Below are 23,623 nucleotides of genomic sequence, written 5' to 3' on the forward strand. Positions count from 1 at the left end.
TAAACAAGTTACTCTTTCTCATGCCTGGAGTTTACTGGAGCGGTATGAGGTATCCCTCTATCGAAAACTCTCTCGTGTATGGTCATTGGAGAACACCTTGATTATGTCTCTCACAGAGAATGGTGTTTTAAAAACCAGCGTCTTTCGTTTTGCGGATGGGCTAAATAAAAGTTTTTCTGTCTCTATGGGGTATGGGGTTCTGGCGTTTGTTTTGTACAACGGATCATTCATCACAAGTAACGATAAAAAGAAGGAGGAAACTGGAAAGGAGAAGCGGGGATTTATCTCCCAGACCGTCTCATTGTTGCCTTTGAGCGGATTCGGTCGCATTGGTTTTGAGGCATGGTACAATACTAGCGAGTGGCAATCGATTGGCATTGGATTTGCAACCGACCTATCTTTATCCATCCTTCCTATTGGTTACAAGACGCGTAACAGCAGGGGGAGGGCGACGAATACTATCTCTTTCCTTTACACGCGGAAACAACATCGCATTGAAATTCCAATTGCGGCGTTTATTTCTTCTGAGTTTCGGTGGGTACTATTATGGTTGATGACGCCGTGGGTGTGTTATCGTGCGGCACGAGTTGCTTGGCACCCATTCCAGCGCTCGAGGCTAGCAACGATTTATCGTCAGCGCCGTTTAGAGCACAGGACGGAAATGGACTTGGCGCGTGTGCGTGCTATGCACGAGCAGAAGGCGGTGGAAGTTCTTTCCTTACGAAACCGTTTAGCGGAAGAGAAAATTGGTGGACTTGTTATCATCAATGCGAAGTATGGTGTACTGAATCCTCGCTACCCGGAGTCACTTTGTTCGCCGGTGAAAAACGGAGCGGCGAATGCGTCACAACGGTTGCCGTGGTGGCGACGGTGGCGAACGAAGCTGACAGCGTCTCTAGCGGGATCTGCCTCTAAGAGTAAAGAAATTATCACCGAAGAAGATGCCGTTGCATCATCTGTTCTGGTGCTAGACGTTACAGTTCCGCTTCAGAACTTTGTTCGGGACTCGCAGCTTGTGTTACCTGAGGGTTCGAAAAGCAAACTTGTGGGATTCACTGACCCCGATCCTTTCACAGAGGAGGAAAAAGAACTTAAAATTGTGTACTGGTTTCAGCGTAGGCGCCACGTTGTGACTTTAACGGATAGTGAGCCGGTGGAGCTGCCACGGCGAGAACATTTGATGGAATCATAGGGTTCCTTATTAGAAGCTGAAGAGGAGGTGAAGGGAGAGAAGTTGTGTTTTTGTGATTATTTTGCTGAATGGTGCGTTGTGAGCCGCGTCACAGGGGTGGAAGGGGGAAATGTAGGAGGAGGAAGAATCGGAGAACAAAAACAACAACAATAAGAAAGAAAAAGTAACGTGTCCAAAGTGCAGATAGCCGCGCATGCATGCATACTTACAGATGCGTTTTGTCACACGCTGACCCCCTTTTTCCCTTTTCTTTTATTTTGCGCGAGGGTGGGCGGAACGCAAAAAAAAAAAAAAAAAAAAAAAAAAAGGACGGGCTGAGAAGGTGGAAACGTGTTTATTTTTTTATATTTTATATTTTTATTTTTGCTTTTATGAGGTTTCGCTTTTTATTTCTCTCTTTCTCTCTCTCTCTGTGTGTGTGTGTGCTTTACGATTGCCGCAGCTTCAACTACTTTTTTGTTTTTTTCTTTTCTTAGGGTTGTGCGTCAAACAGAAGAGGAAAAGGGGGGAAAAAAAGTAGTTTGCCTCTTTAATTGGGACTTTTTTCACAAAAAATATTCTTTTCTTTTTTCCCTTTTCGCTGTGTTTTGTCAGTTTGGCCAGTGAGTCGGTGGGAGGAAAATGCCTGGCCGCTGGTTCACTGCCGCTTCGGAGCGCAGAAACAAGGCACATTATGCTGGCGGTGCACTTCTGCGTAGGCTGATGAGTACAGCCACCAGGCATGGACCACTTGCCAGTGGTTTGTGCCGCTCAATGGGGTTTATGTCCATTGAAAGATCTCCCGTGCTTTTCTCACCATTGCTCTTGACGGCTGCACGTGGCTTTGGCCATCTCGTGCGTGAGGTGGACCCTCACGGGTTTAAAGGTGACATCCATGCACTGCGCCACAAAAACTCGGCGAGTACCCAGCGCTATGTTGCCGAGGCTCTTGCCTCCGAGGAGAACATCATTTTCTGTGGTGCCTATCATACAGGCAAAATGACAATTCTTAGGGCCATCGGTGAGGTGTGTGAAAGGAAGGGGAAGAAGGTGGTGTATGTGTCTGCGGATTCACGACGTGCTTGTCGCATAGACGGAATGCTGCTGCATCACTTCCTCGGACTGCGCTACTTTGGGAAAAACGAGCTTCCGTCGCAGGATCAACTTGAGGGCGCTTTGGGGCGTCATGTGCGTCTGTGCGAGTCCACATATGCCTCTTGTGTTCCCAGCCTGGCGACGGCGGATGTATTTATTTTTGACGCCGTCGATCAAATAGCCCCCACCATCCTCACCTCCATTGACCGAGTTTGCCGGGACCTGCGTGGACGCCCGAGAGAGCCGTTTGGTGGCCTTCGCGTTTTTGCCGCCGCAGACTTTTGGCATCTGCCCGTACACCCCAGCAGCGACACGGGCGGCTACGTTTATCAGCTGGACAACTGGGATGAGCTCTTCCCGCGGCAACGGCTGTTGGAGAAAATTCACGGACAGGCACGGAGACTCACGTCGTTGGTTAACAAGGCGTACTTCGGTCTCCTCACACCGGGTGATATTGAAGAGCTGGAGGCACGATCCGCGACGCGAGGGTTGACTGTGGGGAAGGAAGACGAAAGCCGAGGGGTGGAGGATGCAGACGGAAGTGATGTTGATGATGAGGAGGAGGACGGTGCTTCCAACGAGTCGTCTTGCGGGAGTGGTAGACGTCACAGTAAACATGAGAGCAATAATAACAATGATAAGAGCAAAGAAAGCGGCAGTCTTTTCGCCGGCCATGTTGCGTCGTTGCCACCTCAGAAATTAATCTCCAACGTGGAGGCTATCGTAAAGTTTACATCTCGTTTTCCGAAACAACCAGCAATTCGAGTATTACCACCTCGTTTTCGTACACTGAAGCGGACGGAGATTGGGAATTACGTTGTGAGCATGTTGTTGCAGTCTTCTCTACTCTCGTCGTTTTCTCTCGTTGACTCGTTAAATCTTGACGTGGGATCATCGGTGCATCTCTTGTTAGGTGCTCCGGCTTCCTTTGGTGTGCCCCCGGGTACCGTGGGTGAGGTGCTGCAAGTGAAGGAACACGTGCTCGTGGTGCACTTTCCATCTGTACATCGCACCGTCGAAGTGCCTCGAATGCGTGTTAGTGTTTACCACTCTTTTTATCCCGAGGTACGTTACGAGATTCAACAATTCCCATTATTCCCACGGCAAAATATCTCCCCATTGAATATTCTAAATTACCAACATGCATACAACGTAGATATTGATTGCCACCGTCTTGCGGATACAAATGATCTTGGAAATATTCTTGCTCGTATGCGCTCTTTTGATGACTTTAGCATTCAGCGGATACAAGACTTTGTGCGTTTGGACGGAATGATTCATGAGCCGACACGTATTTATTATCAACGCATTTCTAACCGTCCACTTTCTACCGCTGCCGAGCAGTGGTGTCGCAACTGCAAGTCATATGTGCCTACCAATGAATTTTACAGCCATTGGAATGAATGCATCCGACAGGTTCGATGGTGCAGCGAGTGTAACACACGTATTCCGCTGGAGCGACTGGAACCACACCAGGAAAAGCATCAGATCGTTCTTTGCTTAGATTGTGGCAGAGCTGTGGAGTGGCGGCGGTGGGAAGGCCATCGGCTGACATGTTCTGCGATGATGCGAGAAGTATCACCGGAAAATGAGTTTCTGCCCCTTCGCACACGTCAACTTGCATTGGAGTTGGGGCTGGACAAGCGAGACCTGCACACCATGCGGGCCTTCAGCCGCAGTTTACTTCCCAAGTCAAGGAAACACTGTAGTGGGGGCAGTGTGTGATGACACAAGGTGGACGGAATTTTTTAGTGGGTGGTGTCCATTGACTCTCGAAGGATAAAAAAAAAAAAAAAAAGAAGTGCGGAATGTGCGTGTAACTTTCAGAAGCGCATGCGTCCATCTATCACTTCGTGCCCTACACTAGAAGGCACACTGGCATATATATATATAGATATATAGGCAGGCTCTCTGTTCTTTGTTTTATTTGTGATTCTCATTACAGAAAGCACGTGCCTTTTACTGGGTAAACATATTGCTACGGTGAGGTGTGCCGAAAACTCTTTTTTTAACAGCCGAGTTCTTTCCTTTTTTTTTTTTTTTGTGTGTGTGTGTGTCTTTGTGTCTGTGTTATTTCTTTTGCTTCTTTTTTCTCTTTTGGTGTGGAATCGCCACTCGTGGTGGGTCAATTTCCTTCTGTCAAAGGAGGAAATGCCTGCATATGACTGAATGTTTTCCCTTGTGCTTTTTGATCTTTTTTTTTTTTTTTTTGATCTCTCACTTTTTATTCGGGGGAAAAAAAAGGGCAACAAAGTTGCGTGTGTCTCTCCCTCTCTCTCTCTCTCTGTGTGTGTGTGTGACTTTGGTCGACATGCCCTCGTCCGAGCGATGGCGCCCATTTCTCTCGCCACATTTAAAGGAGTACATGGACCGCTACTGGGCCGTGATGTTTACTGTTGGATCACGCCCCATTGAAACTGGCCACCTGCGTCACTATGTGTCGTGGTACTGCACGCGGATGAAGGTGGTACAGCTGGACCATCACATTTATGCAGAATCCCTACACCGGCAGCTTCTGGAGGTGGCTCAAACCCCCGAATTGCCATTATTGTTTGTGAATAAAAAACTAGTTGGAACACTCCGCGATGTGCAGGAGTTGGAGAGTGCGAAGAAGTTGAAGGATGTGTTGCACTTTGGGTTTGAGTGGCGAGTGGGCGGCGGTGGTGTTGGGGAGAGGCCGTTGCAGGGCTTTTTACCGTCGCCGTACGGAGACACGGAGATGTTCCGTGGACGTTATCGTGGAGCCCCCGTGGCGAGACCGGTGGTGGCGCTGCCAAAACTGCATCCGTTGGACCGTCGCTCGGAGGAATGAGAGCAACACGCGCCTCAAGGGCAATTAAATTAACGAAGTCCCTCTTTTTTTCCCGTCCCACATTTAGCGCGTGAATCTGCGTGTCTCTCTCTTTTTGGGTGCACGCAATGCTGGATAAAACTGACGTGAGAGAAATGGGTGGGGAGGTAGGGCGACGCTGTTTTTGGCCTTCCGTTTGGTGACATTTTGTTGTTGGTCTTTTCTGCGTATGTGTCTGTTGGTGCATACATACATATATATAAGCATGCATTGCTTTGGTTGTATCTGGCACGTGTGGGGGAGTTCCGGTCCGTCATTGCCGTTTTTTTTTTTTTTCTGCCGCAGAGATTTCCCCTTTCATTGTCCAAGGATTCTTCAGCAACAACGAAAAGGAGGAAGGGGGGAAAAAACAACACGCAATGGGGAAGGTTCAAGAAAGTCAGAAGGAATGTCCCGAGTTGTCATTGCAGTCAACACCGGATCTTGGAGGTGATCTCGAGGCTCATCTTGCGAGACTGCGTGAGAGTGCCGATGAAGTGGCGGCGGCGGGAGGGGACTTTAGGGAACATCCGTCTGTGTCATTTTATCGCGGTAGTCGTCCCGTCCAAGTGCGGCTTCCCCCTCAAAAGGAGGGAGAGACGCAGAATGTTACGAGTTGTTTACATGTTATTGCCCTTCATCAGGCACTTTTACCGCCGTGTCGGGACGGCACATCCTTTTCGGAAGAAGAGCAGTCAGCACGACTTTCTAGTCCAGACGGGCTTGAACTGCTTCAGCTTAACTGGAATCGATTACTTTGGCTTCTCATGCCGTCGGTGCAGCTTGGCACGAGGACGGAGGGATGCACACTAACGGAGGCGGATCAGATCAGCGTGAAGAAGAATGGAGAGTTTACCAAAGACTCTTTGATTTCTTATTGTGAGATGTCTCAAGCATTGACATGGAAGGACTACAAGCAGCTTCGTCATCCCAGCATGATGGATCGCGTACACTACAGTTACGTTGTTTTTCTTCGCTTTTACGGGTGGCGCCTTTACGATGAGGAGAGTGGCATATTGGACCGACACCGGAATTGGCGGGCACGGTACAAGATGTTGGTGCCCCGTAGCGATGTTCATGACGGGAGCGTCAGTGACAGTGAAGTTACAATCGGATTTTATAGCGCATTGTCTCGTATCCTGTGTGTGCTGCTGGAGCTGTGCTTGACACGTTACGCTGTGAATCTTATTGCCTTCCTTCTGGAGGAGATGCATAAAGGACGACTGTTGTTTTTGCAGTCAAAGCTGGAGAGGTGTTGGCTGCCGCAGATTCTCCACAGCAAACAGGTGGCGGAATCGGAGAAGGAGCGGCTGCGTCGGCAGTTGTACCGTCTTGTTCACAGTGATTCCGACTAGTACATGCTCCTCCACTCTCTTGGGTGCTGGTTGCTGAGGAGAGGGAAGAAACAAAAGGAAAAAGGAAGTAACGGGTGCCTATTTACATGCATGACATACATCCATGCCTTTTTGTGTATATTCATCTCTTTGTGCGTGTGTGTGTATTCATTCGGGTGAAACTGTAGAAATGTTCATTTACGCGGAATAATGACAGTGTGGAACTTCTGCGGGAATTATTTTCTCTTTTTTTTTTTCTTCTTCTTATTTCTTTGACGGGTTTTGTTTGGAGAACAAGAGAACGCATTCTTGTAGGAGGCAAATGGATCATCAGTTTCTGTGGGACGCCGAATTTGTTTACCCCATCGCGAGCGCTCTTGTCGCCGTGGCCGTGAACTGCGCAGTCGCCCCAATTGTTGAGCGCCTTCTGCCACCGCTGCCACCCGCGCAGGGAAATGAACGGCCTCAGGATTCCCCAATTGCAGCTTCTTGGATCACAAAAACTCAGTGAACAAAAGAAAAATAGAAAAAAAGAAACGAAATTTAGGTCCTTTTATCTTTGCCATATATATATATATATATATATATATGTATGTGCGAAGTTTGCATGTTGCCACTGTTGTTCCCCCGTATGTTTTATTTATACAAATAACTTTAAATGCCCCTCTCTCTCTCTTTTTCCTTTTCTCCATCTATGTGTGTGTGTGTGTGTGTGTTTGGGAGGTGGATGTGGCAATTCGCAAATATTTTTCTTCTTTTTTTTTTTGTTTGTTTGTGTGTGTATTTCTGTCGTTCGAGAGGATTTTTGGGAAATGCGTTTCTGTGGTGTGTTTAGGTTTCAACGCACACGCGTGTTCCTTCAGCAGCTCCCAATGCCCATGCCCCCACGGCGCCCGGGCAGCACTGTGAACATGCAGCACTCTATGGAGATGGAGGCAAAACGGCGGATGGAGTTGGATGAGGCCACACGCAATCGTTTTGTTGTGGTAAAGGAGGAGACCCGTGAGCGCGACGGTCGTGTGATTGGCATTGATCTTGGCACGACAAACAGTTGCATCTCGTACATTGATAAGGAAACGAACAAACCAAAAATTATTCCTTCTCCAACGGGATCTTGGGTGTTCCCGACTGCGATTACATTTGACAAGAATCACAAGGTTCGCCTGTACGGGGAGGAAGCTCGGGCGTGCGTTCGCACCAGTGCAAGCGCAACGCTGTGCAGTGGCAAGCGACTTATCGGTAGGGGTGTGGGTGAGCTCGGTCGGGTTCAATCCCAGATTCACAAGACGAACATGTTGACGATCAACGAGAAGGGGGAGGTGGCTGTAGAAATCATGGGCCGGACGTACACCGTTGTGCACATCATTGCCATGTTTTTGCGGTACCTGAAGCATGAGTCGGAAAAGTACCTGAAGGAGCCCGTGGACGCCGTCGTTGTGAGTGTTCCAGCCTTCTTTACGCCGCAGCAAAAAGTTGCAACAGAGGATGCGGCATTAGCGGCGGGCTTTGATGTTCTTGAGGTGATCGATGAACCGTCGGCAGCGTGTCTGACACACACCGTCCTGCGTCGCGACAAGGATGGCGATGCGGAGGGAACGCAACTGTTCAAGCAGTGTATTGTACGGTCCCTCGTATTTGACTTGGGCGGCGGCACACTGGACTGCGCCATCATGGAACACGATCAACGCCGTGGCACCTTCACACTCGTGGCCACGCATGGCGATCCACTTCTTGGCGGCGACGACTGGGATGCGGTGCTATCGCAACATTTCCTGGAGCAGTTTGAGCGTAAATGGCGTGTTCCACTGGAGGACGCGGAGGGAAACGTGGGCCAAGGCGTGGCAACGTACCGCCAGCTTATCCTTGAAGCAGAGAAGGCAAAGATTCACTTCACGCATTCCACAGAACCCTACTATGGATATAATCGCGCCTTTCACTTTTCTGAGAGGTTGCGTGATATTGTTCCCCTTGAGGCGACCTTAACACATGAAGAGTACGTTGAAATAACGCGTCCTTTGCGGGTTCGCTGCGTAGAATGCCTGAACAAGCTGTTTGAACACACTGGAATTCATGTTAAGGATATTGACCATGTGCTGCTCGTCGGTGCCATGACGCGGGATCCTCCTGTTCGACGCATGCTGTCGGAGTATTTTGGATGTCCTGTTTCCGCAGAGGATACCTGCCCGGCAGATTACGCCGTGGCTATTGGCGCCGCCATTCGTGGAGCAATGTTACAAGACAAGTTTCATGATTTATCGGCGAACACACGGTTTTTAAGCGGCACAGCACAGGCAATGCGACATGGCGGAACTTTCCGTCGTATTTGGAATCGAATGAACGCATGGATTACACGGTCCGTGAATCCCAACGCGATTGGCCAGCGTTGGCGTGGTCGTGCAAAGGGTCTGAGTGATGAGGACATTGCCAAATATGCGAAGGAACTGGTGGAGTTTGAGAGTGCATGTCATCGCCGTTTGTTACTGGAGCGAGCGGAGAACGATGCCAACTTTGTTATGCGCCGTGTGACGGCAGATTCTAACAAACGGCAAGGAATGCAAGAGAAGCGTGTAAGGCAGTTGAGTGAGCAGCTCAAGTTCTGGCAGTACATGGTGCACAACTTTCACGATCACGAGGAGGAGCTGCATCGTACCGTGAGAGAGTTGGAGCAGACGCTGGATGAGCTGGAGGGCAATGCGGAAGACAACGTCTCCGCACTCACGACTGAAGGGACGGTCAACTTTGCCAAGGCGATCCCCGTCAATTATTGCGGTGAGGAGGATAACGCGAAAAGTACGCCAGGTTCTTATCCAGCAGAAGCAATAGCAAAAACGGAAAAACCAAAGGCAACATCAACATTAGAGACGGATAAGGCAAAAAACGATCATGGAGGACAGAAGGCAAAGCCAAAAGGTCCCAAAATTATCCGACGTCCCGTTCCGCTACCAAAGACGAGTTCTGAGGCCCAGGAACTTGTAGAAGCGGGTCATCCCGCCTTGCGTGGTGCGGATGTCGTCATGACAGAGTCCACTCGCAGCTCCTTTTTTGAGGCACAGGTGGAGGACCGTGCGTGGCGAGAGCCGCCGACACCACCAGGAGAAGAAGGCTCCTGGCAAGAAGTAAAGCGTGCAGTTGAGGCTGGTGAGGCGGTGGGAAGTCCTATTTCCCCACAAGAAATGCAGCGGCCCATGACTCATGAAGAGATGTTGGAGGTGATACTAGCAATGGCGCCGATTGACGAACCAATAAGTGAGGATCACGCGAGAAGGCGTGACCTTGCACTTGATTTGCAGACCATGACAGTTGTGAAGGGTATGGTGGACATGGAAGAACTGGAGACTCAATTGAATGAGAATGCCAAGGCACAAGAGCAGTGTCAGAGGACACAGAAGAGAGCGGAGATGAGTACTCCAGCCGATGCCTCGGCCAGCCTCTTTAGAGGGGACCGAAGTGTGTCCATGTAGTTTATTATTATTATTATGTTGTTTGGTGTGCAACTGGTGGGGGTAGGGGAGGGGGAATGTCAGTAGAACATCCGTCTGGATGCCACCTGCCGTATTTTTTTATTATCGTTATTGCCATGGACAATCACATCAACTTCGCTGTTTTGCCAGCAACAACAAGAAAGACAATATGAACCGGATTTTGTTTGCGTTTGACCATCATGATTTTTTAAAACACTCAGCTCCCGATTCACATCTGTTATTTAACTCACATGCATGCGCATTGTAGTTGTATGCATTTTCACGTTGTCATGCCATTTTCCTTTTAAAAATTACATTTCATAGGGCTAGCCGCCATGACTGCTGAGAAGAGCCACACGCACAAGCAGGTGCAGACCTTCGGCAAGAAGAAGACGGCTATTGCTGTCGCTACGGTGACGAAGGCTGCGCAATGCAACATTCGCGTGAACGGCGTCCCTGTTTCCCAGATTCTCCCGGAGACGCTCCGTGCGAAGATTATGGAGGCCGTGAATGTGGTCGGTTCCCGCCAGTTTGCTCGCCTGCGCATCGATGTAACAGTCCGTGGTGCTGGCCAGGTTGCCCAGGCCTATGCCACTCGCCAGGCCATCGCCAAGGGCCTCGTTGCGTACTACCAGAAGTACAAGAACGAGGTGGAGAAGGCCGCACTGAAGGACAAGTATCTTGCGTACGACAAGTATCTTCTCATTGCCGACCCACGCCGCTGCGAGCCAAAGAAATGGGGCCGTCACTCTGCCCGTACCCGCTTCACGAAGTCATACCGTTAAGTATTACGTTTTTGTTGTCTTTGTTGCAACAATAGTAGAGGACGGGCGCTTTTTTTCTTTCTCAAGGGAAAAGGGAAAGGACGTGCTGCCACTTTTTCGAGTTGGTATTATTTCTTTTTTTTTTTTTTTAAGCTTTTATTTGTGCTGCCGGTGTTTAATGCAGCTGTGCTTTTTTCAGCAGATTTCTTTACGCTCTTTTATTTTATGTGTGTTGAATGTAAAATGCCTTTCTTGCATTCTTTTTTGACCCTGATGTAGCACTGAAATGACTGCTGAGAAGAGCCACACGCACAAGCAGGTGCAGACCTTCGGCAAGAAGAAGACGGCTATTGCTGTCGCTACGGTGACGAAGGCTGCGCAATGCAACATTCGCGTGAACGGCGTCCCTGTTTCCCAGATTCTCCCGGAGACGCTCCGTGCGAAGATTATGGAGGCCGTGAATGTGGTCGGTTCCCGCCAGTTTGCTCGCCTGCGCATCGATGTAACAGTCCGTGGTGCTGGCCAGGTTGCCCAGGCCTATGCCACTCGCCAGGCCATCGCCAAGGGCCTCGTTGCGTACTACCAGAAGTACAAGAACGAGGTGGAGAAGGCCGCACTGAAGGACAAGTATCTTGCGTACGACAAGTATCTTCTCATTGCCGACCCACGCCGCTGCGAGCCAAAGAAATGGGGCCGTCACTCTGCCCGTACCCGCTTCACGAAGTCATACCGTTAATGGATTCAGCGTTATTTCTCTTTTGAGTGCAACCTTATTTAGTTTGCTTTTTTTTTTTGAATTTAACAATTTTTACTTGTGGGCGTATGCCGTTTCTATTTTTGTGGATGTGTGAGCGGGAAGGAGGATGGGGGAAGGGAGTTGTGTGTGTGTGCACCACGCTCCTTTGCCTCTTTTTCTTCTTTCCTCTTCCCTTGTATTATTATTGCGCGTTTCGTGTGGAATCTCTTGCTGTGCCTCAACCCTCCTTTTTCTTTTCACCCGTTTTCTCTCTTGTTATTTTTGTATGTGTGTGTGTAAGTGTGTTTTCTTGTTTAGGCATTGCAGGTCAGCGCGACGACGAGGAGGGAGGGCGAAGGAGAAGAGGGGGAGGGAACCAACAGGAAGAAGTGGAATTGGTATCATCCTTTTATTTCTGGAAAAGGGTGTAGAGCAGTAGAATTGTTTTTACGTCACATTTGAATAGAAATGCTACGCATTGTGTCATTGGGTTCGATTGTGGACGACCCGCGGTTTATTTATCGTAACAAACACAAGGCTATGCCGTACCCGGTAGGCTATACGATTGAGCGAGGCGTCTTTATTGGTGCTGGCGGAAACGCACTTGGTGAGAAGGCAAAAGTGCTGTTTCCAGGTGATGAAGGTGCGGACGCGCACGTGGCTGACGTGTACTTCACGGCCTCGATCAAGAAAGGGCTGGATGGGGGTTCACTTTTTGAGGTCATCCGCAGTGATCGACCAGACGTTGTCCACAGCGGCGATAATCCTTCCACTCCGTGGCGAAAGGCGTTTGATGCGGCCGCGCAGGACTTTTCGGAGAGGTTGGGGGAAATTGTGGGGGAGAAGCGTGACGCCAATGGCGGCATGGTGGTGCGTGGACCACGGTGGTTTGGGTTGACCCTCGATAGCGTCTCAGCACGCCTCAAGACACTGCCGGGTGCCAGTGTCGTGTTTCGCGATGGCAAGGATGCTTCACGGGAAGGAAAGAAAACACGAGAGGGTGGGGCCACCACGGCAACGGCGGCCACGACCACAGAAAAAGGAAAGAAAGATTCACGGACAAGGAGTTCTGCGGCAAGTTCACAGCAGGTTTTGTCACGGACCGATACATCAGCTCCTTCGAAAAGGCGGCGTGTCACGGAGAAAGAGCAGAACGACGACAGTGACACCAAGGCGATTATTGATGATGATGATGATGTCCCTCTCAACTTGCTAGTTACAGGAAGGATCAGTGGGTTGCATGAGCCGTGCCAGGTGTGCGGTCTCCGGACTTCGTTTTGCCCCATGACGGGTAAACCACACGGGGTGGCCAAGTCACAGAGAAGCAGTGGGGTCTCTGCGCAGGGGGAGGCTTCAGGCAAAAAAAGTCGGACACCGCTAAAGTCAAATGTGCCGTCGGATACTGTCGAGACGGCATCGAATCGAGCAGGAAGAAAACGATTGCGTGACACCAATGGCGTTGACGCAGCGAATGCACCAACTGTTAAAAGGTCGAGAGGGGGTGCGAGTAAGCCGGCGACTCGACAAAAGACGGTGAAGGTGGAAACCCCTTCTGCGTCTGCAGCATCAACACAGGATGGTCAGAGGAGACGACTGGTACAGTTAAAGTTGCCTGGGCAAGAAAGTAAGACAGAGTCCGTGGACATGGAGGAGATGCCATTGACAACACTTCTTGCAAGGAAAATGTTGACAGCGACTGGCTCCGTTAAAACGGTGTCGTCGCCACTTCCCACTTTACCATCACCAACACAGTCGCCATTCTGGAGACCCCCACTTGCGGAACCGGAGTCGCAGAAGGCATTGCGGGTTCTCCAGCGTCTTATTCGTGCGGAGGAAGTTATTCATGTACCGTTTGCCTCGTTGCTTCACCTCCCGTTAGTGGCTTCCGCGAAACCACGAACAGTGAAGAAGAAAAAGCAGGAGGGTGAAGATACCACAGTTGCGGAGGAGCCTGGGGAGGACGCTGGTAATGTTATGGACGAGGACAATTCTGCAGCAGCCACAATAGCGGGAAAAAAGAAGAATTTGGTTGAGGGAAAGGACCGCCATCCGCTGGATATTACAGATGTTGCTTTTAGCGTCGCAGGGAAGCGATATGTGAAATTCATGCAGTTATACACAAGCGAGAGGATGAAACTTGATTTATTGAAAAAGGCTGACGTGATTCAACCGGTTCAAAGAACACGTGGGACCGAAAAAAAGCATACAGAAACGACCGAGGGGGTTGCTCCAGCTTCTTCTTCTTCTATTCATGCAGATGAGGAAAATAATGAATTAAAGCAGGAGCTGCAACAGAGTTAACGATCAAAGATACACTTTACATAGAGTGACAGAATACAAGAAAAATGAGGAAACAATGAGGGATGAAAAGGTGAGAGGAAGAGGAGGAGAAGGGGCGAGAAGAAAAAAAAAACAGAGGGACGGGGAATGATGTTGAGTTGTAGTGTTGAGGCAAACAAGTATGCCAATATGAAGCAATTGGACATCTTTTTTTTTTTTTTCTTTTTTTTTTTTTCTGGTCTCTGCGCACATGAGACATGTCTGGAACTGAGCAAGTGGCTCTCTCTCTCTCTCTGGCTGTCAATTGGCGCGTGGTGTACGAGTGGACTCCTTTTTTTTTGTGTGTGTGTTTGTCCGTCTCTGTGAGTCTTTTGGGTTTTTTTATTGAGACCGCATAATTGTTGCGCAGTTGTTGGTGAATTGGCAATTTCTCTTCAGTGCGTTTTTTTTTATTTTCCTTTTTTTTTTTGGTTTCGTTGTGCTTTCTTTTTTGGATAAGGGTGACGGGAGGGTGTGTGTGTGTTTTGATTTTTTTTTTTTTTGTGTGGGTGGCTGTCGCATTCCTTTCACGCAAGAAGTCAAAAGGAATATAAATATTTATTTATTTATTATTTTGCAAGAAAAAAAAAAAGAAAGGAGGGAGTGGAAGGAATTTTTGTCGTTGAACGAGCACACAACGCGGCGCACATCAAGATGGCCCTATCGCGGACGTGGTGCCGCTTTGCCGCGACGACATACCGACAGTCGAAGGTAAGTGATCGTTTTCAGCTGTTGATCACAAAGAAAGAGGTGGAGTGTGACTATGTTGCCGTGGATGCGACGGCACTTGTCGCAATGGGGCTGCGTCTTGCCAAAAATGTGACGACGGAGCAACGACGACACAAGGAAGTGGCGCGCCACGTGGCACAAACGCTGCAGCAGCTGCTCAAGAAGGTGCGCTGCAAGAAGTCACTTCTTATCGCCATGGATGGTGCAGAGGCACTGTTGAAGGCAGAACGCACGCGGACGAGTAGTCTGACGCGGAAAGTCGAAGGTCGTCTTATGCGCCTCCCGGGAACAGCCCTCATGCAGGCAGTGGAGGAGCGTCTGGTGCGCATGATGCCAGAACGGCAAATTGTGCCCGGGGAGGTTGTGTTCTCCGGCACATGTGTTCATGGATGTGTGGAACAAAAGATGTCTGCGTGGGCGTTGGACCTGGCGTCTCGCGAAACCTTTAACGGGAGCGTGGACTCACTTTGCTTCATTGGCGCATCCGAGTTGTATCTGAATGTGATGGCCCTATCCCCCTTCTACAACATCACTAGTGTCGTGCAGAATAACGCCGACTTGCGACAAATGCGTCTACAGGACATTCTTGAATGGCTCGAGCTGGACAAGAAGGCGAAGGAAGGGGAGAGCGTCGCGATAGCAAAGATGCGTACAGACATTCTTTTCTTATTTCTTCTCGCTCACGGTGCCTCTGCGACGGAGCTCAACCCGATTTCGGGTGTGGGCTTCCAAGAGTTGGTGGAGCGCTACATGAGTAGTATAACCGCCACGCCGACTCCCGACGCCACACCGTCACCGAGTGGCCACCAAGCGACATCATCTGCATCTGCGGAAGGGTCGTTTTTGTTTGAAGACGTCTCTGGAAATGCGCTTCGCCTAAATGTTCCTCTTCTTTGCCGCATACTGCAGATGGTAGCCCGTAAGGAGGCGGTACCTCGAACCGACGCAGTATCTGAGATGCATCTGGAGCACACGCTACAGACACACGCCATGTTATGCCTCGGTGGGACACCGGAGTATGATTACCTCCCCATAATGCCATCGCCACCGCAAGCCCATTCCTCGACCCCCACTTTGGTTCAATTCGCAGGGCATCTTAGCGCACTTTGCGGTACTTCGCCATACCGCATTGCTCGTTGTGCCGTGCCGCGTCTTAACGCCACGGGTTCAACTGAGAAGAATGAACAGGCGCCGGAAAAACGCCCTCTGACGGCTGCAGAATACACAATTCTCTGTCAATCTTTGCCAGCTACGGTGGAAAGTTTGATTCATCAATATGTTGGTGTCGCACCAAAGCCGGATGTTGGCAAGACAATCACCACAGCGAGCACGGCTGAGGCTCATAGAATTGTGAGAGAAGTTTTGTCATATGCTAATCCCATGAAACCAAACAAGTGTTTGTGTCTTTCCCCATCGTATTGCTGGCTGCAGAGTGAGAAGACGCAACTTTGGCGGTTTGAGTACGTTGATGTTGGTGTCCGCAGTTATCAGGGTGAGACGCGTCGTGAACGTAACGCTATAAAAGGTATGACGTTGGAAATAAATATGTCTCGTGATGGACCGTCGCACTTTGCACCCTCCAGTGGGACGTGGGAGCCAATCGTGAACTTCCCATGTGGAGCGGAGGGAGAAAAAGGAACGACAACAAACACAATAAAAGGCACCGAAGCGACAGCCACGGCATTACAGGGGAAGGATTTAACAAAGAAGGATACAGAATCGCCACCAGCAACAGAAACGGCAACGGAAAATGAAGTTAAATTGGAAGCGACGGCGCAGAAAGATGCTTCTGATCCTGTGTTAACTCCTCACTCGGCGCGTAGTAGCAAAGAAGGAGGTCGATCATCCAACAAAAACCAGACGACATTAAAGTTGCTTACGTGGAATGTCATGTTTGATCGGTATAGCGGAAAGCCAACCCCGTTGGGAATGCCTGGTATTGATTGGTGTTCCCCGAAACGGTACCCCGTTCTCGCAAGGGTTATTCAGCAAGAGGATGCAGATGTTGTAGGCATGCAAGAAGTTGAACCCGTTTTCTGGGAATTTCTTTCAAAACAGCCGTGGATGCGCGAGAATTATTACTTCTCATGCGGTTACACAAGTCCATCTATTTCACCTTGGGGTGTGCTCATGCTCGTGCACCGCCGGCGATTTCCAGTTCAAAGCATTACATATCTTAATGTTCCCGCGTGGACAAATCACGTCTCTTTAATGCCTGTTGTGTGTCTTCAGTTGCCACATGGGCCCGTGCACGTGGCCGCTGCACATCTTTTGGCCCCGTACACAAAATCTCATGAGACGGCACGTACCTCCCAAGATTCCGCGTTGCGGCATCACATGTTAAAGACATTGACTGGTGATGTTGTGACGATGGGCGACTTTAACGACTGGCCCACAAATGAGTTTCTTATGCCGGCGGAATCACAATACGTTGATTGTTGGCCGCTTATTTACCCACACGATGCTGGAAAAACGATGGACGAGACGAATACATTTTGCAAACTGAAGGTGGAAGAGATGTTTTTTGGACGTTCGGATAAATTGTTTTTGCGCAGTCGTCGTCTTGCTCCGGTGGAGGGGCACCTTGTAGGCACTAAAAGTGTGAACGACGAGAATGGCAATAAGGACGCTCCTGGCTACTTGTTTCCCTCGGATCACTACGGTGTAAGCATGACGTTTGCATTGAAGCCGTGATGGGCTTTTTTTCTTTTACATTTCCGTGTTTTTCCTCTTTTTCTCTGTGTGTGTTTGCGGGTGTTTTATTCTTCACGCATGCGTGAGGTTTTGCCGTTGAGCCACGACGAGGTCACTGTGCCGTCCTTTGTGGTTCTCCCTGTTTTTTTTTTTTCTTTTTCTTGGTGTGGGTGGGTGGAACGCTGCAGTTTTGTGTTCTTTTGCTCTCTCTCTCTCTCTTTTTCTTTCCCTTCACTTTAGTGTGGGTGCGGGGGGCTGGGCATTGCTTTCTTTTGTGGTTTCTTGATGAAAAAAATGGTGTTCTGTAAGATGTGCCGTCCTCTGCTGGTTTTTTGCGCTACCAGCTGTTGGCGTCGTTCAGCACGTCTTCCGTTGCCGTTTTTTTTTTCTCCATTGAACCTGCAGGTGGCTCCATTTACGTCATGGAATCTACAAGCACGTTATTTTTCTACGACAGCGGGTGGGGGTCGTGAGGGCACCAATTCATCCGAAGACGATTACGTCTTTGACCCCACTCTCAGTGTGCAGAAGGATGCGGCAATCCACGTAGCAAAGAAAAGCCTTGATGCAATTGTACGTGATCTTCTTCCTGAGAATGCACCGGATGCAGCGACGCAGAAGGTTAGGGCGTACCTGCAGCAGCATCCCATGGACACTCTCATTACACAGCCGACAGTTCATATCACCCATGTGGAGGACCCTGAATCCGGCAGAGAGACGAAAATGTCATTAAGCCCCTGTGATTTGTCAGAGGCACTGGAACAAGCACAAGAGCGAGAGATGAATCTGGTGCAGATGGGAACTCGCGGAGATGTTGCGTACTGTCGTATTCGTCGTGAGATTCCTCGAATTTTAGGGCTTGTGGGCCCCGAACTAGAGGCTCTCCGTGAAGAAGAGAAGCAGGAAGGAAGCAGTCATCGTGGGGGTAGTGATCAGGCAGGGGGCAAGATACGTGAGCTTGTTGATCATTCTTTTCGAGACGTGGTCGATGCACATTTTGTAGGGTGGAAAAGCAAAAAGATTGTGGAGGATATTAAGAAACGTCATCCTGTTAAAATCACCATCAAGGAGTTTCAGTCTCCCGAGGCGGCCATTGGTAAAATAAGGGAAATGTGTCAGGCGATGCAGCGGTATGCTGAAGAGAAGTTGATTTATCATCACTTTACGAGCATTGTTGCAAATGACAGGGAGGTGAGCGTCTCCTTTGTGCCTTCCCTCCCCTCGGAGAAGGGCAATTCGTGGAAGCACATTAAATACCCCGGAGAGAAGGAGTGGGCGCATGCAAATAAACGCATGGAGGAGGCATGTCGTAAAAGCGGTCGCTACGGAACGTACGTGAAAAACAACATGCTGAAACCGCGGTCTTTGGGACAAACGTTTTTTCGTGTGGATAAGTACGGTAGGAAGATTGATTGAGGAATGAAAGACGGACGAAAAGACGAGAGAAAAGATTAACACCACCACCGCCAACAACAAAAAAAGAAGAAGAACAACAACAACGGCCGAAAGGGGAATAAAGAAGTGAAGTGGCCACTGAAGAGAGCTGCATTTTGTCATTGCTGTATTCAAGCTGCACACGAGGCTTGCGAGGAAGAGAGATCCATCAGCCTCATATATATATATGTCTACTTTCTTTTTTTTATTTCCTGGGGAAGTGGAGGATGGTCATTTGGCGATGTGCTGTCCAGCTGCAGTGTCGACGTTGTTAGTTGATTCCCTACTTTTTGTATTATTTTCTTATTGTTTTATTTTTCTTAACCTCTTTCTTTTTTTTTTTTTATGGCTCAAGGCCGAGACTCTGAATGGCGGACATGTCAAAGGATGAGAAGAAGAGGAAGAAGAAGAAGACACCCGTTATGGATGTCAATGGGGACGCGGGGGTAAAGGATGAGGAGGTGCAGCAGCTGCTTCAGAGCGGGGTTTGGAAAACCATGAAGCAGGAGGAGACGGGGAGGACATATTACTACAACACAAAGACGAAGCAGACATGCTGGGACTTGAAGAAGGAGCTTATGAAGCAACGCCGGGCTCAAGAGGAGAGAATTGTCGAGGACACGGCAGCCGAAGAGAGGACGACGGCAAAGGTGGAGGAGAGGGAGGCGGAACCCTCGGTGTCTTCGCGTGGTGCTGCCGAGGCTTATGTGGATTCCGCGGCGTCTGTAACAAATCAACATATGGATTTGACTGTGGTGCCTGCGACACCTCTCACGGACGACGCAGGAAATAATAACAATAACGAGCTCAGAAACGACAAGGGTGACAACAGCCATCAGACAGTTTTTTCTTTTAGCGAGAAGGGACGGGAACTTATGCAGATTGAGACGTATAAGGATCCTCTGGAGCGTCTTATGGATGAGACGAATTTGCTGGAAAAACTCATGTTGTCGTCTGGTACATCACAAGCGATGGCATTGGACTTTCAACGCTCCTACGAGGCCTTGGCACGCACCAACAAGGCCCTCACCACACAGATGATGAAGATGAAGCAGGAGTATGGGGCGATGGAAATGGCACTGAAGGAGGCAAATATGAAGTTGTATGAAAAGGATCTGGCGCTACGTGAGCTGCAATGCCGGACGAGGGCTGTGGACAAAAAAGATGAGGCGGAACGAACACTTATATTTCTCCGTGAACAGAATCAAGAGTTGGTCCGGCAGGTGGGTGAACTCACGGTTGCTCTCTCACGTGGGTTTAATGAGTTAGCGTATCAGCGGGCCCTCACCTCCGGCGTGGGGGAAGTCGACCCAGAGAAAATGGCTGCGAATCCCCCGTCATTGGGCCAGAAGGACTCTCTCGGAACGACGCTCGATCGCGTTCTCAACAACGCGGTAACAAAAAGTATCATTTGTTCCGTGTGCATGGGGGAACTAGAGAAGTTGCGGCTCAGTCTGCTGTCAGATGAGGAAAAAACAGTCGTGCCGACATCAAGGGTCACGTGCCCTTCTACTGCCACTGTTGGTGTTGGCCACCATCATCATGCGCATTATGTTCCTGCGGTCCCACATGCAGTGGCATGTAATTACCCCGACCAACCAACAGCCAAGATGAAGGGAGGAAAGGACAGCGGCGACACTGGCGGAAGCAGTGGCTACTTTCAACGTCAACCACCACCATCACCGCCATCGTCACCCTACCAACAGCAGCGACAGGGCCAAATCGGAACTCATGGTGGTTTGGGTGTCCAGCAATCGTCATGTTCAGCGCCACAGAATGACCTGGCTCATTATTCTTACTCGCGCAATGGTGTCGGACTGCAGTCTTATCCATATCCACGGCAGCTGCCGTCACCTGAAAAGGCATACGGCCGGACAGCTTGGAATGCTCAGGCAGACGACGGGGAAAACGACAAATACGCGGATCATTTTCCTAGAGTATCCATGAATCGTCGATCTGAGTCGCGGAATTCCGTGGTCAGTGCCGCTTCTGTCTTTGGTGGATTCCGCATTCGTCCCTCGCATTGATTTACTATTATCATTATTATTTCTCTTTATCGAGCTTGCGCGTACTATTTCCTTTCCCTCTCTTTGTTACTTCCTCACCGGTGCCTAAGATAATGGTGCGAATACTCCAATAAAGCTTAGTGTCTTGGAATAGTGCAGAAAACAAGAAAAAAAAAAAGAAGGAATAAATCTCTCTGGGAGACGTGCATTTACAGGAAGATTAGGGGTGGGTCTACCACTATGCTGAGGATGATTATACTTATTAACTTCCTGGGCAATTATCGAGTTTCAATTTCGCTTTTTGTAATAGCGTGGCTGTGTCCTCGCTTGCCATGAGTGGGAAGGGGGAAGGCGAAGAAGGGGTGGTGGAGTTGCCGGGAACGGAGGGACAACGGCCCCGTTCGCCGTCAAACTGGCTTTTATCACTACTCGCACTTTTTTTTTTTTTTGTGTGTGTACCGACTTCTCACTGCTTTCCCTTTTTTGTTTTTTTTATTTTTATTTTTTCTGTATTTAAACACACGCTGGTGTATTTGTGCTTTTTTTTCCCCTGTTGCTCTCTTTGCTTTTGCTTCTCTCTCTCTCTCTCTCTCTGTGTGTGTGTGTGTGCTCTTCTTTGTTTCTCTGCGGGGACAATGGAGGAGAGGGGCAAGAAGAATAAATAAATACTTTTTCTTTTTCTACCGGTTCCCACAGCAACTGCAAGGAAAAGTGTGAGTTTGTGTGTGTGTGTGTGTGTGTGTGTGTGTGTGTGTGTGTGTGAATCGCGTTCCAACAAGGTGGCAGGAGTGAACCACAAGGCGGCGATGGAATCAGTTACCGTACAACAGCCAGAACGAGAACAACAGGAGCGGCCTGCTTCGGTGGCGGGGGCAGGTAACGCCCCTGCGGTAATTCCTCGAAGACGAGGTCGGGGAACATTCAATCAGCCAATGCGGGCGGATCAGCCTCTTGTCAACAACACCAAAGCGAGTGCGGTCAGCGACGGTGCGTCTGTCTTGACGGCCGTGACAACAACCGTTCTGCCGGCTGTTTCCCATCCGCCGGCGCCACGGGTGCCGGAGGAGGATCTTGCAGCGGAGTACGGCGGGCAGAAGCGTGATATTCCGCTAAACATCCGTGAAAACTTTGGTGTATGTGAAACTGAGCACGAGACGGACACCGTCCGACAACTTCTTTTTCGTGGCGAGAAGCGACGGCGGTATTGCATCATTGTTGGTGAGCTGCAGAACCCGTCCCGTCCCATCACGCTGAAACTTTTTGGTCACAAGGGGTTAAAGCCGTTCAAGTTGCAGAATAAACTCATTCGTCTGGTGAATATCAGCGTTGGCAGGCCACGCCCCCAGCGGCCGGCGGTAGAGGATGATTCGACAGATGCAAATTGTGAACCAACAACAACAACAACAAGGCCGAGGAGGAGAAGCATGACCACTCTGAAGAACTCCAAACGGAGGGTTTTCCCGGTCAAGAGGACGCCAATGGCGACCCTGAGACAATTTCAGAAGAGTGTGACGAGCAACATGGGAAAGTTGATAGCGAACAGGAAAAGCAGACGGAAGAGACAAAGTCGATGGAACAAGAACAGGCGCCACAAAGGGAAAATGAGACAGTCTCTCTAGAAAATCGTGAAATAAAAGAGGGGGATACGTTCCAGAGAGGCGAGGATGTGGACTTTTACGCGGATGAGGAAACTGTACTCCCACTGACGGTTGAATTGCGGGATTCCAATACAAGCAATATGGGTCAGCCGTCTTCCGTGGCAAACAGCCCTGTCCTTACAGCTACACGCTTTGACACACTTCGAAGGTATTTTTTTGATGAGTTTAAGCATCTTCTTAGCATGGAGGATGTTCGTATGCAACATGTTTCTATTAACCTAAACCTTGGTGCGGCCTATTGCTGCCTCGCACGTGAAGGATCGTACAGTACGCCGTTAAAGTACGCTACCTTCAGCGAGTTTGTGCAACGTATGAATGAAGAGTCTATGCAGCTTTATTTTTTGAAGGATGCACCCACATGTGTTTCTCGTGCAGTGGACAGGGAGTGTGGCGCTCTTCAGTCTGAGGCGGTGTTTTCTCTTGTAAAAATTTGTTTCTTCTCAAATGAGCGACAGAGTCGTTCCGTGGCACGCGCTATGTGGGATGCGCATGAGAATCGGTTTGTCTTACTGGACATGGAGAGTTCTGGTGTAACGTTTACATGGACGGTATTCTCTGTGGACGAGACAGGCGTGGCCGTTGCGGCACCGAAGTCTGCTAATGAAGAAAATGGAAATGTGGGTGCTGTTGGCAGCGGTACGGCTCCCATCGGCAAAGTTGTCATGCGGAAGAAAACTGTGGCATTTCCATTTGAACTCGAGTTTCATGCTTACCACCGCTGGAAGCAGCATACAGAACACCCTGCCGCCCCAATTGCAGAAGCGATTCTCGACAAATTGTCCCTCGCCGAGCATAATTTAATTCACCATGGTTCAACGATTGGCTACGAAAGTATGGACCTTTCGCATGTCTGCGAGGTTGATGCCGAGTCGGAGGACTTTAATGTGGAGAGCATCATCGTCGAGCACACCTCACGCGTGAAGCCACGAGGAACAGACCTCACAGTCGACAGCACGTCTTCACTCTGGATTGAAAATTTTGCGGCTGCTCGTGCCCTTAAAAGCCGTATCGCGCAGGGGATGGTGCCCATTACAACAGTTTCCCACCACGTGGCGCGAGAGAAGCCACGAGGACGTGGAGGTCGTCGGTCTCCTACTCAAGAAGTGGCAAAACAAAATTTAGTCACACCCGCCTCACGACTGACATTTTTTCGATCTCGTAGCAGCACCGTGCACTGGAAGCTGCGGCCCGGTTACAGTACGGACGAGAACCTGGCGCCGCTAAGTGAGGCCCTTTGTTTTGCGCAACAAGTGATAAACACAGCCAATGAGATTGAGCGCACATCGGTGCGTGGTGGAGCAGCCCCAGATGCCCTGTAACGAAATGCAAAATAACTAGCCAACCAGCAGATACAAAGAAGAAGAAGAAACCAAAAAAAAAAGAAAAAAAAAA

The 23,623-nt window shown here is 49.5% G+C and overlaps 11 protein-coding genes and 1 pseudogene across 11 annotated transcripts, besides 17 other annotated features; all 12 read left to right on the plus strand.

Annotated features, from left to right (window-relative positions):
- On the plus strand, positions 1–1,192 carry Tc00.1047053507513.10 (hypothetical protein, conserved; the record flags this gene model as incomplete). Its single annotated transcript, XM_805772.1, has 1 exon — positions 1–1,192. A coding segment is annotated over one exon (1,192 nt), but the record flags the coding sequence as incomplete, so codon positions are not given.
- Positions 1–23,623: a sequence feature (heterozygous, non-Esmeraldo-like haplotype).
- Positions 1,473–1,499: a microsatellite.
- Positions 1,526–1,565: a sequence feature (T-rich).
- On the plus strand, positions 1,814–3,991 carry Tc00.1047053507513.20 (hypothetical protein, conserved; the record flags this gene model as incomplete). The annotated part of the gene is made up of 1 exon (XM_805773.1): positions 1,814–3,991. The coding sequence occupies one exon, from the start codon at positions 1,814–1,816 to the stop codon at positions 3,989–3,991; it is 2,178 nt and encodes a 725-aa protein (XP_810866.1).
- Positions 4,287–4,365: a sequence feature (T-rich).
- Positions 4,530–4,552: a microsatellite.
- Tc00.1047053507513.30 (hypothetical protein, conserved) lies at positions 4,578–5,078 on the plus strand (the record flags this gene model as incomplete). Its single annotated transcript, XM_805774.1, has 1 exon — positions 4,578–5,078. The coding sequence occupies one exon, from the start codon at positions 4,578–4,580 to the stop codon at positions 5,076–5,078; it is 501 nt and encodes a 166-aa protein (XP_810867.1).
- Tc00.1047053507513.40 (hypothetical protein, conserved) lies at positions 5,477–6,451 on the plus strand (the record flags this gene model as incomplete). Its single annotated transcript, XM_805775.1, has 1 exon — positions 5,477–6,451. The coding sequence occupies one exon, from the start codon at positions 5,477–5,479 to the stop codon at positions 6,449–6,451; it is 975 nt and encodes a 324-aa protein (XP_810868.1).
- Positions 6,995–7,024: a microsatellite.
- Positions 7,126–7,146: a microsatellite.
- Positions 7,303–9,891, plus strand: Tc00.1047053507513.50 (heat shock 70 kDa protein, putative; the record flags this gene model as incomplete). Its single annotated transcript, XM_805776.1, has 1 exon — positions 7,303–9,891. The coding sequence occupies one exon, from the start codon at positions 7,303–7,305 to the stop codon at positions 9,889–9,891; it is 2,589 nt and encodes an 862-aa protein (XP_810869.1).
- On the plus strand, positions 10,227–10,676 carry Tc00.1047053507513.60 (40S ribosomal protein S16, putative; the record flags this gene model as incomplete). Its single annotated transcript, XM_805777.1, has 1 exon — positions 10,227–10,676. One exon carries the CDS (start codon positions 10,227–10,229, stop codon positions 10,674–10,676), a length of 450 nt encoding a protein of 149 aa, XP_810870.1.
- Positions 10,942–11,391, plus strand: Tc00.1047053507513.70 (40S ribosomal protein S16, putative; the record flags this gene model as incomplete). Its single annotated transcript, XM_805778.1, has 1 exon — positions 10,942–11,391. One exon carries the CDS (start codon positions 10,942–10,944, stop codon positions 11,389–11,391), a length of 450 nt encoding a protein of 149 aa, XP_810871.1.
- On the plus strand, positions 11,860–13,692 carry Tc00.1047053507513.80 (hypothetical protein, conserved; the record flags this gene model as incomplete). The annotated part of the gene is made up of 1 exon (XM_805779.1): positions 11,860–13,692. The coding sequence occupies one exon, from the start codon at positions 11,860–11,862 to the stop codon at positions 13,690–13,692; it is 1,833 nt and encodes a 610-aa protein (XP_810872.1).
- Positions 13,879–13,906: a microsatellite.
- Positions 14,114–14,163: a sequence feature (T-rich).
- Positions 14,258–14,286: a sequence feature (AT_rich).
- Tc00.1047053507513.90 (RNA-editing complex protein MP100, putative) lies at positions 14,365–17,133 on the plus strand (the record flags this gene model as incomplete). Its single annotated transcript, XM_805780.1, has 1 exon — positions 14,365–17,133. One exon carries the CDS (start codon positions 14,365–14,367, stop codon positions 17,131–17,133), a length of 2,769 nt encoding a protein of 922 aa, XP_810873.1.
- Positions 17,330–17,364: a repeat region.
- On the plus strand, positions 17,419–18,549 carry Tc00.1047053507513.100 (hypothetical protein, conserved; the record flags this gene model as incomplete). Its single annotated transcript, XM_805781.1, has 1 exon — positions 17,419–18,549. One exon carries the CDS (start codon positions 17,419–17,421, stop codon positions 18,547–18,549), a length of 1,131 nt encoding a protein of 376 aa, XP_810874.1.
- Positions 18,855–18,912: a sequence feature (T-rich).
- On the plus strand, positions 18,936–20,594 carry Tc00.1047053507513.110 (uncharacterized protein; the record flags this gene model as incomplete). The annotated part of the gene is made up of 1 exon (XM_805782.1): positions 18,936–20,594. One exon carries the CDS (start codon positions 18,936–18,938, stop codon positions 20,592–20,594), a length of 1,659 nt encoding a protein of 552 aa, XP_810875.1.
- Positions 18,958–18,981: a microsatellite.
- Positions 21,060–21,080: a sequence feature (AT_rich).
- Positions 21,147–21,167: a microsatellite.
- Positions 21,285–21,335: a microsatellite.
- On the plus strand, positions 21,379–23,550 carry Tc00.1047053507513.130 (annotated as a pseudogene).
- Positions 23,585–23,623: a sequence feature (A-rich).

Source organism: Trypanosoma cruzi, genomic scaffold (genome assembly GCF_000209065.1).
Source record: "Trypanosoma cruzi strain CL Brener 1047053516027 genomic scaffold, whole genome shotgun sequence".
NCBI classification, from domain to species: domain Eukaryota; phylum Euglenozoa; class Kinetoplastea; order Trypanosomatida; family Trypanosomatidae; genus Trypanosoma; species Trypanosoma cruzi.